The sequence below is a fragment of the Euprymna scolopes genome, chromosome 19 (genome assembly GCF_053919585.1).
Source record: "Euprymna scolopes isolate OS-2025 chromosome 19, ASM5391958v1, whole genome shotgun sequence".
NCBI classification, from domain to species: domain Eukaryota; kingdom Metazoa; phylum Mollusca; class Cephalopoda; order Sepiida; family Sepiolidae; genus Euprymna; species Euprymna scolopes.
The window spans coordinates 108,069,225-108,088,147 of NC_136500.1; the positions used below are offsets into that span (position 1 = coordinate 108,069,225).

General features: G+C 28.0%; 1 protein-coding gene across 5 annotated transcripts in view; it reads right to left on the minus strand.

Annotated features, from left to right (window-relative positions):
- Positions 1–1,353: 1,353 nt before the first annotated feature.
- The window catches only part of LOC145239869 (prolow-density lipoprotein receptor-related protein 1-like), a 520,067-nt gene continuing 502,497 nt past the window's right edge, over positions 1,354–18,923 (minus strand). For 2 of the 5 annotated variants that reach the window (XM_080103450.1, XM_080103449.1), the window contains exons 88-92: positions 17,929–17,996; positions 16,759–16,843; positions 15,231–15,345; positions 6,826–6,864; positions 1,354–2,174 (exon numbers count right to left, since the gene is read on the minus strand). In XM_080103450.1, coding sequence (XP_079959576.1) covers positions 2,016–2,174; positions 6,826–6,864; positions 15,231–15,345; positions 16,759–16,843; positions 17,929–17,996 — 466 coding nt within the window. In that variant the 3' untranslated portion in view covers positions 1,354–2,015. Of the gene's footprint in view, positions 2,175–6,825; positions 6,865–13,646; positions 13,691–15,230; positions 15,346–16,758; positions 16,844–17,928; positions 17,997–18,923 lie in introns of all 5 variants that reach the window. The other 3 variants (XR_013862384.1, XM_080103452.1, XM_080103451.1) reach the window with 3 other exon arrangements.

Below are 18,923 nucleotides of genomic sequence, written 5' to 3' on the forward strand. Positions count from 1 at the left end.
ACACTTCAACATTTGATCATTCTCTCTTTCACTTTCACAATCTTATTGATCACCAACGTCCATCCATATCCAAAACTAGAGTTTTGATTTTGAAAATTTGATATGTGGTTGAAGCATTTAACTGATGAAATTTTAAAAAAAAAAAATGAAATTTAAAACAGCGGCATGCCTAATGCAGTTTCTGGAGATGAGACAAAAACACAGTTGTAAGAAAGCACCAATGAAAAAAAGATCAGTAAAGACTAATTAGAATTAACAATTCTCTCATATGTTCAGAAATTTTACATCATTCCTAGCCATAATGGAATTATTCAGTGAATTGAATTCTAGAGAAACAGCTTCTAGTTTTTCTTATATCGCGAGTTATTTGCTATTTGCAATCATAATCTCCAAAGTAAAAAGGTGGACATTAAATATGGTGATAATGACTTTACAGATATTCGCTTAAAAGTTAATGTTTGGAGAAAATTTAATTTGGGTTTGTTATTAAAAGATAAATAAAATTATTTCAGAAATATGGTTGCCTAAAGCTTTTCATACAACTCAAATCTAGTATTTTATAGCTCTAGTTACTGTGGAATTGTTTAAACAGAGAATGCTACAAGAAAATACTGAATATTAATAATTGCAATGAGTTTTGTTTACTTTTGGCACAATAATTAGCTTAGAAAAATGAAATCAGACAAAAAAGTTTAAACTTAAGTCAATTATTTCCCAAGTCTCTCATTGTAAGATAGTGACGTTAACTTTTCTACAAATTTTGATTAGTCTTTTCTAAATTTAATTATGAGCCTTTCTCACTTAGATTCTATCCATATACATATTTACTTACTAAAACAAAAATTTTATTTTTCTCAAATAAAAATTTACATCTTTTAATAACAAAAAAAAATTCACAACATCATTTTTGGAATTATTTTTTTCAACAAAAGAGCTGAAATTTTTGTAAAAATAAAAGCAAAACATTTTTGGAAAATCTATTGAAAAAATTAATAATATACTGCTTAAGAAAAAAATACACAACCATGGAAATATTTTTGCTGTTAAATAAAAATCTAAAACAAAAAAAAATGTATAAAATGAAAAAGGAAAGGAAAAAAGCATTTCAGATTTTTTTTTTTTTTTTTAACTTTTGTGGATTATTTTTAAGTCTTTGTTTTTAAAAAAATATATGCATTTTTTGTCTTTCTGGCATTCAGTTTTTTTTTTTTGTGTGTATGTGTGTTTTTTTTTTGGGGGGGGGGTATTTTTGTTTCATGTTTTTTCTTGTCCCCAAACAACTTGTCCAAATTGTAAAGAAAATGAGTTGTCAAATGGAAATCCAAATCATCTTCCTTTTCTTGTGAATAACAATTTTCATTTTTTGTCTTTCAATAATTCTTGTTGGAATATTACAGTATTTCTCATATCTTTAAACATAGAACAACAAAAACATTAAACTATAAACAAAGCAGTGTTTCATTTTTTTTTTTTTTTCCAATTTTGATGTTTGCAAATTTAAAACCTACTTTTCTTTCTGACCAATAAAAAAAGTTGTTTTTAAAATTAACCTCCCTCCCAGTTTTTTTTTTTTGGGGGGGGGGGGGGTGTAAACGAATCCCATCCCCACATTCCTCAAAAATTTTATTTCTGAACACCGAATGTAGAACATAGTCTATTTTTTTTTCCTTTATCCAAATCAGATAAATCAGTCATAATCTGAGCAATAGTGAAATTCTCTGTGACTGCAAAAACCAATTCCATAATTTTGCTCTCATCTCCAATCTGTATGGATTCAATGGATTAGAAATGAAGCAAGCAAGGGTTCACGTTCACTTCAACAATTATTGTTTCTTCTGTCTTTCACATTTCAATTTTGGTTATTTTATATTTTTTTTTCAAGAAAAAAAAAAAAGAACAATCATAATCCAAACATTGCTAAGTGTCCGTTCTAAGAGAGCCCAGGCTTTGAAATAGTAGTTGTAGTGGTAATAGTAGCAGTAATAATAGAATGTTGGTAAATAGTCTAGAAGCAGCTAAGCAAATGTGATATTTGAATTTGTGTCGCCATCGCCATAAAATCGTACACGAGAAGCATCTTCTTGCAATAACTGATGGCGCTCGTCTTCTTTCCGCAGCAAGTTTGTGGAGCTGTCATGGTGAAATGTGTCGTACGTATCATCAAAATGTAATGGCTGTAGAAGAAAACAAAAAAACAAATTTAATCTCAAGAAGAATTTTTTTGGGGGGCAAATTTGTCAATGAAAGTAATATATATATTTTTTTTATTGCCAATCTTTTTGAAAATGACTTTTTAATAATAGTTGTAATGGCCCTGATACATGAAAAACAATAATCGTTTGAAGAATGAACTTTTATTTATTTATTTATTTTTGTTTTGGAATTTGTGTGCCTGTGCCAAATCAATTGTTCTGTGAAATCATTCAAAGTTTATAGTTGCAATAAAAATTTTACATTTTATTAATAATTAAAACTATTCCAGGAAAATTGATTTTCATTGATATATCTATCTGTTAAACATAAAGTTATCTGACTGGATTTTCAAAGTCGGACTCAAATAGCAATTTATCTGGCATACCTATATTTGATTCAGGGTTTTTTTTTCCTTTCACTATGTTATTGGCATGAATATATTTTTATTTCACTGTTTTTTAAATTTTGTTTCACTTAAGAAAACTTTCAGAGTGGAGATATTTTCCTTAGCCCACCAAATATTTTTATACATTAAAGGGAAGTATTCATGTAAGAAGTTATTTCCCTTGACTTCTGCAGAAATAACCATTTAAAAACATGTTATATTGAATATATATATACATAGAGAGAGAGAGAGAGAGAGAGAGAGAGAGAGAATAGTTTCTGCATTAATTACATATTATTTGCTCTTTACTATTAATCAATTAATGTCAAGTACAAAAATAACCATGTCAAAAATTCCTGCCATGCAAAATAATTTGATTACATAATCAAAGTTACCAAAATTAATTTTTTTCTTTGTAAGCAATTCTGTCATTCCCTCTCTTCCTCGCGAGCAAAGTAGAGCTAGTACATCTAAAGAAATACATTTATCATTTCTGTGAGATTTCCTGCTTCATCAATAAAGCAACTCTCTGAATGATTCTGTTCAACAAATGCTTATTGTTATTTATTTTCAATAAATTTTTCTATATTGATGAATTCTTAGAAGAATCGTCAGCAGAATTTTTGGCAGCTTTATCGTAAATAATTTTTTTGTTATTATAAACAAAATAGCCAGGTGGATGGGTTAATCACATTTTCTTATTCATTTTCTTATATGCCTAACCTCGGACATTTGTTAATCCATCTTCAAACAGGATGTTTGCTGAGAAGTTTGTTAAGAAAAAGAAAATGAAATTTTGAAAACTATGCGAGTTTAGTTTAAATACTTTCAACTAAATAGTACTTCAGATTGTCTTTTTTTATTTTTCTAATTTTATTAGCATAGGGACAAGGTATTCTTTAAAATTCCAGACAATTGCCTTCCATAGTCAAATGGTTTAGTAATTGACAGTTCTTACACAACATCTCTTGGATGTTTATTTTAGAACCAGTAAATTTTTTGGCAGCTCTATTTTTCTTAACTGCAGATTTGGCAACTATCAGTTATTTTGTGTTCAGCTTGGTTTGGCAATTTATCGGGAAGAGACCGACACCTGAGCAGCATTTGCAAATTGTATAATCAATTTACAGAGAAAAACATTTGCTGAACAAATAATTCCACAAAATGAACCTGTCAACTGTCCATCTCGTTCATGTGATTTAACCTTCATTAGATTATTTTCTTTGTAAAGTCCCATATCTACACTGATAAATCAGACACAATAGACCATTTGAAAGACAACATACAACACATTATTACTGAAATACAGCCTAATTTAATGTGAAAATTGGACCTCTATAATAGGTCATATACACATATGATCGAAATTGTATTTAAATTATAAATGCCAAAACTTAATCTTTGGAATAAATCACATATTTATGCATCAAAAATATTTTTCTGTGATTTATTTTAATTTAAAATTTGCCACTTCAAAAAACAACAACAAAAAAAAAAAACACTCTTTAATATATTTCAAAACTCACTCTTTAAGCACACCTCTCGAAAATATACTAAGCTAAAAATTTAATCAACTACTACTCAACTGAAATCAATGACATATTTTTACTTCTGCCAATATATATTTTTTTAAATGCAACAATGCATGAGTCTATTTCTTATCTGACAAGATGCACTGTAAATCAATTTCTTTGTGATCAATATAAATTAAAGTCAAAAATATGTTTATCAGTTTGGTGAAAATAAAAGATTTTGTTCTATTTTTTCTTATAAAATACAGATGTGGATTGAAAACAATTGCATAAATTTAATATTTCACTCAAGAAAAGAATATTTTCCATAGAAAAAAGGGAAAAAAAGTGGCAGATTTGTTGGAAACTCTTGGATGCATCAAGGTTTTTACAGTAAACCAAAAATTGCATTAGACAATATTTACATTCATTTAATATTTCACACAACTAACAACCTTTAACTTCCTCAAATTTCAAGATTCAATATTAAAAAAGAATAAATGTAGTAGGTAATTATAAAACTAGCAATAACACGCAGCAAATATGAATTTATTAACATTTCTATGAAAATATTTTCCATTTTATTTTAAATATATAACTGACCAAAATGAAATAAATTAATAAGTACTAATAAATATTTACAAATTAATAATATTGTGCTACATAGTTCAATACAAATAATAATAATAATAATAATAATAATAATAATAATAATAATAATAATAATAATAATAATAAAAAGTCACATTTAAGTTACTCCTTTATTCTAGTATTGCTTGGCAGACAATGTTCTTTTCTTTTGCCCGGTTTCATTTTAAATGTTCCCATTTTTTATGTAATGTTTCACTGACTTCTTTCTTTGGTGAAGAACCACTACACATCGAAATTACTGCGCATTCTTTTTTCATTCCATTACAACAATGTTCAAATATTATATTTCAAAACGAGGCTACATTAAACAATTACTAACTTCAAAATCTTTTGCCATTTTCATCACACAGAAAGAGAAAAAAAAAAAAGTGTTCCAGACAGGATTCTCTACTATTGTCAAAATCAGTCATAATGTCTACACTGACCAACAAGTAAAAAATTGCTGAGGAATCAAAATTCATTTTTTTTTGTACCTACCCTGCATTTCACATTAACCTGCACCACATTTGCTGGCAAATAAAGGAAATCAATTTTTCATTCTGTACCATTCCAGCTATCATCATATAAAGTGGAAGTCAATTGCTAATACAATCCCTTTGAATATTTGTTTTGCTCTTTATATTTTACTAGCCTCAGTGCCCGGTGTTACCCGGGTCTTGAAAGGTGTGTGTTGAGCAAAAAAAAAAATTTTTAGTAGGCAGGCAGACTCGAACCCGTACCGTGAAGGAGGAAAAGAATGTGAAAAAAAACAAAAAAAAACGTCACGTCTTTGCTGTTGCATTCATCACCAAACCGGAAGTGACAAACTTTTAAATTTATGCTAGTCAATCGAAGAGGGGATGACTTGCGAAAAAAGCGACCAGTCCCTGTAGAAAAATGCCCAGTTGAGGGTGAAGGAATTAATATTTTTAGCCAATTTTTCAATATTTGTCGTCTGAAGGGTCAAGTTTAAAAACAATACCATCTTGTGAAAATCCGTTGTCTCTATCTAAAGTTTTAGGCACACAAACAAACATACATACATACATTCATTTAAACAGACAGGTGAGAATTATATTATAGATAATATAATTATAAAACTCAAATGACCTTGTAACAATGTATGAAACCCACTTTCTGGTTTACAACATGCGGTTGTGCATGTGCACATGACCTGCACACTGAAATATTAATGTTATTATTTCGAAATTATTATTTAACATGGGAAGAGTGGGGTTTAAAATAACTTAAACGTAATACAGAAATGAACAATGTAAAAAAAAAAAAAATTTTTTTAAAAAGCAGATATATCAAAATTTGAATTTAACTATAAGTATTATGGTATCTGTTCAGTGCACAGTTACCTTTAAGTATGGCCAACCACTTATAATTCAGTAACTGCAATTTTTTTTTTCAAAAATAATCAATTATAATAAACAGAATGACTCATAGAAATCTATCTATATTCTTTTTTCATTTTAATGTACTTACATAGAAATGTTTCCGTTATGTCAAAAATAATCTATTTTCTTTATGTCACAAGTATCACGCTCATACATGAATTCCATAGTTAATATAACATACTGACCCAACGGGTCACGGGTAGTCTAGTAGATAACTAAAGATGGACTTGACAAATTATGACAATCTCTGAATACAACTGAAACTGAGAATAAATCTAAAAAGCCTATGATGTCAGATCGATTCGAATTTGACAAATCAAAGTATCTGAAAATGTCATGCAATGATAATTCAGATTTTCGATCAGAAAAAGGACCATTCTGAAAATAATATTAAAATTAGTTCAAGCTTAGCAAGAACAACTCCACACATCTCTTTAAGAAAAGAAAAAGAAAAGACAGTGAACAAATATAGTATTAAAATCTTTTTGCCTCCATGCTTGACAAAAAAAAAACAAAAAAAAAAACGATTTGGTTTTATAAACTAAAAATGTTAGCTGAATCGATTAGCTGAAAGTTGTATTTTCTAAAATTCAAAAAGAAAACTTTTAGAGGGACGATAAATTTGGATATCTGGAAATTTTCCCTATTTTGTGGATTAATAAATTTGAAATCAGCTTTGATGAATGAAACAAAACATTCTTACATGATTTTTCATATCCAGAAGTGGCCAATTCATATTTGTCTAAAACAAAACAAAATAAATTGTGACTTTTATATTTTTTATTCATTTATATGTTAGAAAGAAGATTACAAGTAAAAAACAAAACAAAAAACAAAACAAGGAAAGATTCCTTCAAGTTTACTGAATTTTTGTAAACATTTCTTTGTATTGCCATTAGTTTTAATTATAGTGCTCAACCTACATATTTTGTGACAGTTGCAACATATACACCTAACAGAAATGTATTGGTTTGACATATTTAAACGATTTTAAGTAAACCAAATTTAATAATAATTTTGATTTTGAAAGATGTAATTTATTAACAGACCTAATACGTTTCAATCATCATCATCAGATTTGGTTTAAGGTCTATTTTATATGCTTTACATGTGTTTTATGGCTTTTAGAAATTGATCTCCAACTAACACATCTTTGGTGAAATCTTTATATATCATATATATATATATATATATATATATATATATATATATTCTCTTCATCAAGTCCAGTCTTATCACTGTCTCGCACATTTTTTTTGGATTTTTCATGTGAACTAAACCTGCTTCCTCAACTGTTGTAAATCTAACCTAAGAACTTTCATCTATTCTTTCAATGTGACCATACAATCAAAGTCTCCTGTTTTGCATGCATCTCTCTATACTATGCAAATTTAATCTTCCTCAGAGATTATCAGATTTGAATCTGTAACACTCAAATAACATCAGTTGATTTTTTGCTCTATGCTGATTGGTCAGGTTTCAATTCCATTCACATTCTGTACTCATGCCTGATAGACTCTTCTCTTGATCAGCAGTCATAAAACTCTGCTCGTTAGTAATGGCAGAAGTTCCCTGAATTTACTCTATCCATGCAATCACATCAACACTTGCTCCAGTCTACGCTCCAATAGTATTACAAAGGTAACAAAACTTCCTGACAATCTTTGCCATTTCTTCAGATCTTACATTTGTCATATCCAATAGCATTACTTCCAAAATAATTATTTTTTTCCATTTAAATACAATTTTATAAGCGACCAAGTACATTTAAAAATACTTAAAAATATAACTAAAAGCATTCCTTGATTTTTTTATTTTTAATATTTAAATTGGTGTAAGCAATCGAGAGAAAACCAATAAAATGAAAAACCTGGAAAAGTAGCACTGGAAGAAAGTTATTCTGATTGATTATTTGGAAAATAAAAATACATTTTCATTATTCATTCTAATTTATTAGAATAAATAAATCATTAGAATTTATTGAATTATTAAATTCTAAAAATGTGTCATTTTGTTCTGTCGTAGTCTAATTTACATTTTTTCTGCTGATGTATGTGTTCATCATGAAGACATTATTTCTGTCTCCTGCACCAAACGAATACATGTTAAAGTGTTGTAATCAAAACTAGCCGCAATACAAAGATGCATTTACAAAAATCTCTGTCTTCTATGATAACTTTGGCAAATTCACTTTGCATTCTATTTTCTGACTCACATTCAGATTTAAGCTTGCATTAATAAACTTGAAGGGATATTTTCTTATAAAGTAGTATTTTGTCTTTTTTCTTTTACTTGTATAAAATATACAAAGTTTCAATAATTTGTTGAGTTTACTTTTTAAAGTCTTTGATTATTGTATACATTTCATAGTTTTAATATTTTCAGTTTGAAATCTGTAAAAAAAAAACAAAAAAAACAAATCTACATAGTTTTTCAAATTTTATGTCCTACAAATATCCCATCATACCAAAAAATAGACCCCATTTAAAAGCATATCTTTCACAATATTTGTATTGCAACCTATTCCATCATAAACACTAACAAATACAAGAGAGACTTCTATCCAGTGTCATTCAAGCGACAATCAATACTCTCTGTACAGGTACCTGCATGGAAGCCTATTCTGAAGCTAGGTTTGTGCAATCCCAAACTCCACTTTTCCTAAACTGGTATTCTTTGAATCCAGTGGTAAAAAGAAATACAGGACAATTGGAAGCAAAAAGTCTCTCATAAACAGAATCTGGTATTACCAAATGTTCACCCATTTAACATTGACCAAGTGCAACATTGCTTAACTTTGGTGACCAATGTGATTATGCTGCATGCTAACAAATCCAAAAGATAGAAAAATTCAGATAATTTATTCCAATTTATTTATCTACATGGTGTATCCACAGTAATGTCTATTTTTGTCAGGGTGTAATTTCACAGAAAATTTCAAATCAAATTTTAATGAAAGACAAGGCATTCATCATTTGTCTGCATAGTTCACTTAGTCCTTTCCCCTGGTGATCTTCTACAATAGTTGTTCTTAATCAGTTTGGGAAAAATGGGGAGAGGGGGGGGTCATATACTTCTAAATATATGGATCCCAGTAAAAGAAGATATGTTATAATAGAAAAGATTCCATATGTATCTGTGTAACCAAAATTAATATAATGTTAAATAACACTGGTCATCTAACATATAAGGCTGTCTTGTTGGATTTTCAATGTCAGACACAAATAGCATTTAAGTTGAAAAAAATCAAACTGACTAACCAATTTTAATTTGTTATTGTTGTATCATATAATTGGTAATATAATGACAAATTTAGAAAATGATTTAATCGAGCCAAACAACTGTTCATGTGAAATATGTTTAAATGACCAAAAAAGAAAAATCATGTTAATATATAAAAAATATAATAGTTGTTTTTTTTTAAGTTAAAAAATGTGCAACCAATATAAATATATGTATGATATTACTTATATTAATACAAAAATTATGAACTATGGTTACTGATTAATTCTTTATTATTATAATGACCTGAAGGTGGTGTAGAAAAAAAAACACAAATATAATGCCTTCAATAAAAAAAAAAAACCCAAAAAAACAAAACAATTAGATGCTAATATTGGTGAATCTGCTGATGTGGTGAGGAGTTGGAAGGAAAAGGAGAACTGATCAAAGAAGTGGGAGGTGAATCTACATTGGTTGGTGGTGCAAATATCATGCAAGTTCTGTTTTGTTTTTAATGCTACAACGATAATGACAACATTAAAAGAGGCATCTGCTGGAACACTTGGATGTAGTGAGGAAACCATATTGGCATTTTAATATCTAACTATTTCTACATATGTAGGTCTAAATATATCTACATATGTAGGTCTAAATATATCTACATATGTACGTCTAAATATATCTACATACGAAAAAGAAATACATGAATGCGTGCATTTGGAGATTATTCCTTATTTTAAGGAATGTAAGCTGTGATTATTTGCGAATTGTTATCTCAAGAAAATATAGTATTTTATGCTTCTGTAAGATTATTAGAATACTTTTTGTAAGGTCAGAAATTTTCGAGGCAAAGTATTCTGAAAACAATTTCAATATAAAAATTCAAGATTATCCAATATTATAATTTAGATATTAAAGGTTTTGGTATGAATAACAGTTTTAGGCTTTCATTTTTCTTTTCTGCAATTTTTTTTTTTTTTTGGTATTTGTGTAGACTATTATCCATCGCACATTTCTGTATGAATATAGCAAATATCTTCAGGGGAATCTTCCAAAAAGAGACAACTGTAAACAAGGCTGATTCTAGCATGAAAACGAGCTGTGTTTCAATTATGGTTGGAATGCAGAAACATGTTGCGTCAGTCTTTCCGTCACATTAGAATATATTTTTTTTTAATGGATTTTCAAATGTTCAGTGAAAATCATCTTCTCAATTAAAACTAAGCATATCATTTTATTCACTTAGCTGAAGAGTTAGCCATCGATAATTCTTTGCAAAAGTATAAAGGCTTAAAATCTTACATATATAAAGTAAAATCAGCCCCCCCCTCCCCACATGGTTGCTTGATGGTTTCGGTAACAAAAGGCATAAACATAATTTTTATTTAATCATTTTTGTTACATTTTGTTACATTTTGTCTATGTTGTTACATTTTGTTACATTTTGTTACATACGTTGTTAAAAACAAAATTATTGCTTCGCTTGCTTTTTACTAATTTAACATTCCATTTTTTTTTTTTTTACTGAAGAGACAGCAATTTGAAAATTTCACTTTCTCGCTCAGATCGACTGCCACTCACGTTCACTGGGAAGATTTTCTTATAAGACACATACTTGTGCAGCATCATCATTATTATTTCATATTCCAATTATCTGTTAAACACTATATTTTCAAATGAAAGGACACTCTCCTTCCCTTTTTTGCTTTTCTCAGATTAGTTTGGATTATATAATCCAAATAATTTTTTTTTACATTTGCATAATGCTTGCATATAGTATTCTCGCTTACCAGAATAAAAGGTTAACAGAATGACGTTTAACAAAAGATTAAAATAGCATTAAATATTGTTGGCATGACATGTTTTCTAATTTCTATGATCAGAAGTTATTTACATTATTTTTCTCCATACTCCAAAGTCTTATATTTCTACATTTCTGATTGTGTGACCTCTCATACTTTTCTGGTTTATTGTTCACTTATTGTGTTTTTTACATATTTAATGATTATATGCTATTTTCATATATGAGTGTGTTGATGTTTTTTTACACACTTAAGTCCTGGTCATGTAAGCAATCACATGGAGATTAATCATCAACATAAACAATCAATGTAATATGTAATAATGTAAATACAGGAAAAACATAACCATAAATGAATGATAGACCAGAAAGCTAAAGGACACATCAGCAATACTGTAGCAAAAATATCCAAATTCATTATATGATGAAAATTTTTTTAAAAGCAAATATTTTTCTGAAACAAATTTTTTTTGTTTTCAAAACGAGAACAATATTTATCAGATTTCCAGATTAAAGACAACATGCAAAAAGATGAAGAAATTATAGAAACTTTGCGCAAATAAAACTCGTAGCAGAATTTCCAGGCATTTCACTAAATCAAGCAAATTTAAGATTGTTACTTATTTTTCTTCTTTCATTGTATAAAAAAGCCAAACTGTGATTCAATTAAGGTGAGACACCTTAGTTCTCTTGTTAAAAATGTGGATATGACAGCAAAGGAAAATGTGGATGTAATTCAGTGGCAAACTACAAGTTGCAGCAAATAATATTTAATCTATTCAATTTTTTACAAGTGTTTTGAGGTGGAGTGAAAGGCTTCTCCCCACAGAATTGACCTTAGCAATTTGAAAACATTTTATTTCTTAAAAAAAAAAAAAAATTAGAAATGACAGCATAAACATATTTATTCTTCAAGCTACAATGCTATTTCAACTTAAAAAAAATTGGGTTATTATATATGATTTTCGATGCATATGAAAACTAATATTTTAAGCAATTCTGATACAAAGCCCTTTCTTTTTATTTATGTTTGCCTCATGCGAAGAATAAAATGACCAAGTCAGTGCACTGGGTGGAGGGTTGTCAAATCTATTTCAAAATTGACTTTTCACTCAAGAAACTTAGATATAAATATTACTAATTTTCAAGTGGAAGGAAAAATTTTTCACTCTACTCTAATTTGAATATATATATACAGTAATATATTATGTATATAAATTTGGTATCATACTGCTTCTTTTATGCTCATATTTGCATGGCTAATATCAATATAAATAAATGATTAATTTAGTTCATGGGGCTTAGAATTAAAAAAATTAAAAAACGCAAAGTAAAAAAATGAGGATTCATACAATTTTTTTCTTTTTGCTTATTCTCAATCTCCATTTTTATTTCTTTAGTGATATTACCTAAGCAAACAATTTTCATTTCTTTAGTGATATTACCTAAGCAAACAATTTTCATTTCTTTAGTGATATTACCTAAGCAAATAATTTTCATTTCTTTAGTGATATTACCTAAGCAAACAATTTTCATTTCTTTAGTGATATTACCTAAGCAAACAATTTTCATTTCTTTAGTGATATTACCTTAGCAAACAATTTTCATTTCTTTAGTGATATTACCTAAGCAAACAATTTTCATTTCTTTAGTGATATTACCTAAGCAAATAATTTTCATTTCTTTAGTGATATTACCTAAGCAAACAATTTTCATTTCTTTAGTGATATTACCTAAGCAAACAATTTTCATTTCTTTAGTGATATTACCTAAGCAAACATTTTTCATTTCTTTAGTGATATTACCTAAGCAAACAATTTTCATTTCTTTAGTGATATTACCTAAGCAAACATTTTTCATTTCTTTAGTGATATTACCTAAGCAAACAATTTTCATTTCTTTAGTGATATTACCTAAGCAAACAATTTTCATTTCTTTAGTGATATTACCTAAGCAAACACCAGCGTTAACAAAACGAAGCAGCATAATACATAATATACTGTCAGAAGTAAATTCCAATGTTATATATGTAAATATATATCTATACACACACATATACATATATACATGTACACATGTGTGCCTTGTAATACTATTTGACTTGTAATAAGTCTATAAACTGCCTGCTACTCACATAGATACAAATTATTTTAAATCAGAAATATTCATAGTTTAGAGAGTATTCTGAGAACTGAAGAGGACTCTGTTATATTCCATTCATGAATCTATTTACTGTTGGCAGTACATTTTGAATAATCCCATGAAAGTCAAATAATATCACAAGTTTAAGAATATATGTTCTATTACAAAATAAGTAATAGTGTTAAAATTCTAGGTGTCAACTGGTACAACATATATGCTTTGAAGAAAATGGGAAATGTGCATATTTGCAAGCATTCTAATTTCAATGGGAAACTTGTTTTTTTTTCTTTTTGAAACATTTAAAAGTTTAATTTGTTTCTCTTGCGATAACATTGTCTGAGTTTTGAGGGGCAGTTTACCTGAAGCAAGACTACCTGTTGTCACAGTATTGTTCATGTAATATCTGCAACGAGAAGCGTTTGGAAAACAAATTCACATACAAGAAATAAAGAATCTCTTTCACTTATGACCGAGGAGATTCAAAGAAAGAAACAAAAAAATATTCTAGATTTTCAAAATAAATCAAACGTATGTTTTTTTTAGTGAAAAAATAATTTTTTTGTTATTGAGGAGCAGGGGTGGGAGGGTAACTGGAATTTGAGAAAAAAATATAAAGAAGAATGCACTGAAAATTTAGATTTTTCTTTGTGGAAGGTTGATAGAAACATTCAACTTTATTTTGAATCCTCTACTCAAACAAACCTTTTGAAATGATGGTCTACTGCTAGTATTCAGCTACCAAGACCAGTGAAGGAAAATTATATTTTATACAAAGACCAGTGAATGAAAATTATATTTTATACAAAGAAACAATTATCTAATATTTCTTCTTTTTTTTTGTTGGATTTGTCTGTTTTATAGAATATGGACACTTTGAGATTTTTTATGCTAAAACTCAAAAACTGTTGTAAACGATTTTAAAACGTCAAATGAATAAACAAACAGCAATAATAAATTAAGCAGACGTTATTTAACTCAAAGCCATGAGGAAAATGTAAGTTTATGCTTTTCAATATTATTAGCATCCAAGTTAATTCTCTGAAATCCAAAAGGCACTGCAATATGCTTAATCAGTTCAACCGTCTTTAGCATTGGTATACATTAGACAATCTCCACAATCCACTTTCAGAAAGACTTTAATAAAATGATCAAGTATCAGTTGATTTGAAAACTAATAAACAATTATAAAACTATTTCAAGTGATCTGCCTTCTCCTTCCTGAGCAATGGGGGACCAATTCGTCAGGAAAGCATAAACAAAGATTGGACTCAGTCACAATGAGGTTAGGGTTACTCATTCTTTTGGATAAATATGGGTTATATTTTCCTAAACCTAGGCAGCCAAACAAGAAAAATGCATGTTCCCACAGATTAAATAAAGTGTCCAGTTCAAAACTCACAGAAGGTGTGGTAGGTTTTATATCTTTCCTAATAATTGAATAAAATTAATTGATCAAAAATGATTTGAGCACAACTTGCCAATTCTATAGGTTGTCACTTTCACAGAAATTTTGGATAATCAACTCTTCACACATAAAAGAAGATATTAAATTATAACTTTGGAAATTAATAATAATAATTAATATTTATAAGATATATAAAACTCAACTGACTCTGATACAAGGTCATAGTAAATGGGGGTCAATAGTAGCTGGACAAACTCATAACACTGAGCAAACAAATTTGCTAGTGAATGTGATAATGTTAAGATGTATTTTCACATTAATCATATTTCTAACTAAAAGCTGTAAATTTATTTTAATTACTTAATTAAAAAGTACAACTGTTATTTTAAAAGGCAAAAGTCAATGAAAATAATTTTAAAGTCGAAACAGAATTTCAAATTTAACCATAGATCTGCAAAACCGGTGATCATTTCCTGAGAGAAGAAATGGATTAGCAATTGAAGTTGAAAGGAAGAATTGAAAAAAAAAAGACTCAAACCTTTTGAGCATCATTTGTTTCTGGTAAATCGGTTTCATCCATTTCTGGCATATAAAGTGGGTTACTGATCTCACTGGCAGTCTCTTGGATCCGCTTGTGTTTAAACTGAGTAGGTCTGTTAAAAAGGAGATAGTAGCATAAACACATTTATAATTAGGTGGAAATGCTGTAATATATCAAAAGACGAGTTGTCGCCCTTGAAGCAGAAAACACTAAGCCGAAATTACGGCCCTTGACTACAACTTGCCCAAGAGAATACTTTTTTTGTTTTGTTCTTGAAAAAATAAAGGTAGAACATATTTTTTTGCATATGGTTGCTAACTTGTCATTTTCAGCCAATGAGAATGACTCCCTCCCGATAAAAAGAACAGTTAACTATTACTCACACACACGCATATTACAAACATTGATATACACATCTCTTAAGCCTTATGTCTGCTTATTCACTGAACACTATCAAAACACGAGTTGTATATACTTTTCAAAATGAACATTTCTTGGCTGTAAAAAATTTTTTATATTCTTATAAAATTATAAATATAAAAATGTTTTGTTATAATATTTCGTTTTTCTCAATTTTTCATTTATTGTTGATGCATTTATTTAGATCTTGCTAACTGGTCATCTTTCTATTCTTTCATTTATTTCCATTTTTTTGCAATATGGCAATTCCCAAGATGTGATTTTCATCTAATCCTAACCTGATTCAGACCAGGAGTTATGCTACAACTATTTTAATCGCTGTGCTAATATAATTTGAATACAAAAGTTCTGAAATTTTAGTTGAACATTTCAATTTCTGATTAGTCATGTTGTGTCATGTTCGCTAAAAAGAAAACCTGGCTAAAACTTATGAAGTGGAATGTTGTCAACAGGGTTACTAAAATATGAAACCCTTATACAATTATAATGGAGAGACAACGAAAAAATATAATGAAATCTTATAAGGCAAGACATCATCATAGTAGTAGAGAGATCCTGAAGTGACAAATTGATATTTTTTAAAAGATCTGATCAAATATTATTTTGTAAAACTTTTTAAATAAAAATTGACTAAATCATTGAGTAAATCATTTATTTATTTAAAATAGTTGATTAAAAAGAAAAATGCAACAAAATAAATTTAAATTTTAAAATCCTATTTAAAAACTTTATAGAAAGAATTTTTTAAAACTAAAATATTGGCTTTAATTAATGCCAGAAATTACTTGGAAGCATTTAAACTGTCAAGTAAAAAAAACATTTCTGGATTTAAAATTCTTTCAAATCCTCATGAATTGAAAAATTTGCAAGCGATTTATTTCCAATCATTTTACAGATACCTCAACGAAATAAGTCATAGTTTTATAAAAATGTGGTTGTTCAATTAATAATTTAATGATCAAATAATACCGCAATACACAAATTTAAATTTCAAAATAAAATGAAAGTAAAGATAACACCAAGTAGGTATTGTTTGTATTTTATAAAATAATTTAAATATGGCTGGAAGAAAAAATGAAAAGTAAAAAACGTTTTATGTACTTACATTGCACGCCGTCTGATGTAAATAATTACAATAACAGCTATAATGATGATGACTATAGATATTATCACAATCAAAATGGTGGTAACTGCAAAAAAGAAGCGAATCAGTTTCAGAGATTTCATTGATAAAAGTTTCATAAAAGTTAAGGGAGATTTTGTAAATGTTTAGGACTCATTTAATTTAAATTTCCTTTAAATATTAGAAAAAAGGAAAAATTATGGATATATTTACTAGAATACCTGACCCAGAATGGGTAAGATTAATTCCTAGAAAAGTTTTGCACCATTTTTATGTACCCTTACAAAGATTGAAATTTAGATGCAAAACCTTTTTTCAATTTTGATCTAAAACAATTTTGGATTTAAAAAAATGTTTAAAATCTAAGGAGACTTACAGAAAAATTGAAATTTAATAAATCTTGCTTAATTGAAGTCTAATGATTATGGATTAAATTTAATGTAAATCTGATATATTCGAATTTTAAGATGGGAGGTTATGTCCATATTGTACCTCTTAAAATCCTTTAAAATATGCAAAAGAAATTAGAATTTGAGGAAGATTTAGGAATATTTATTAACTGATATCAAATATCTATTGTTTTACAAAAATTGAAGTATATAAATTTTCACAAAGTGCTTCCACCCTCTTTATTCCCTTTGCATTAAAGTAAATTAATCTAAATAAAACCTACATTTAAATCTCTTAAACCTGACAGCAGTGTTACAAAATTTATAATGATTAGTAAATTAATTTAGAATCGAATTCTGTACATACACTTCTATAAAGATGTGCACACACCTAAGTTTATAACCTTGAAGAAATTTTAATCCTTATTATATCCTGTAAAGTACACAAAGTTGAATACTTTCTTAGCCTATAACTTCAGTCATATAACATCAATGTTCAATTTTTGATTGCTTTAAAATAGACTGGGGTTCACCTTCTATGATTAAATAGCCCAAAGCTGATTTGCTCAATTTCAAAACTAGTAGTTTATAATTCTATCTTTCCAGATTTGTATCTGCTTCACTTTGCTTTGGGCAATAAAAAATTAACAGAAATTTAAAAAAAAAAAAAACCCTTTAAAGAGAAATATAAATGAGACAGGGTTTTTTAAGATAAACTCACTGTAACAAAAGAATAAAAAGAAACAGAACTTTGAATACTTACTATCTGTGCCAGAAGAGACACTTTTTTGTAATTCTGAACATCGTATTCCAGATGATCCAGATGGGCACCTAAATAACAAGATGGTAAATGAGATTTTTTTTAATCATGCATTTACCAATTATGACTTTTTTTAAACTATAAAAAATTTTGTAAAATATTTTGTTGCAAGAAACTTTGAACTGCACAAAATGCTCAGATAAAAGTTGCTTCATGTGATAAATAAATTAGTGAGCTGTTCCTTTCTTGAACAGAATACATTTTTAAGTAAAAGCTTAAGAAAAAAATTTCAGTTAGTTAGACAGGGATTAAATTGGTTTCTTTTCAATCATATTTAAGTTTTTATACTTAATCCAATCTACCATGTTCATTTTGATTACTTATATCAAAGAAGGGGTTCAATAAGATACTCATCTCTCAGGCTTCAGTTTTCTTCCTGATACCAGAATCACCAGGTTCAAATGATTAGTAAGAGACATATTTTCTAATGCATTATTTACTTAACATAGTTATAACATTAAGATTTTCTTTGCTGTTAAATGTACCATAGTTCTCCCACATCCCAATGTTTATTTTTTGTCCTTTATTTTTGCTTTCAACTATTATTTACAACTTGATTTATACTTAATATCAATGCTAAGATTAAAAAAATACCACAATAAATGTTGGAGAACTTATTTTCTTTGCAAATAAGGTGAAATATACTTTGTGTCTTTATTTATTAAATATTTATATTTATAATATAATATCTAATTTAATATTTATATTTATTTAAAAAAGTCAACATTTGACAGATGATGTGCACAGAAAGTTGATCATTTGAATCCCTTGATCTTCATTTTTTAAAAAGCTATTCAACAAAGTTAAAATAAGAAATTAGTGTTTTCTACCTACTAGAATCAGTCAGGTGATAGAACATTTTTTCCTCCAAAATTTTCTTACAAATGCTTGAAATTCTGGTCAAATATTTAACCCATATTTAAAGGAGATGAGAAATG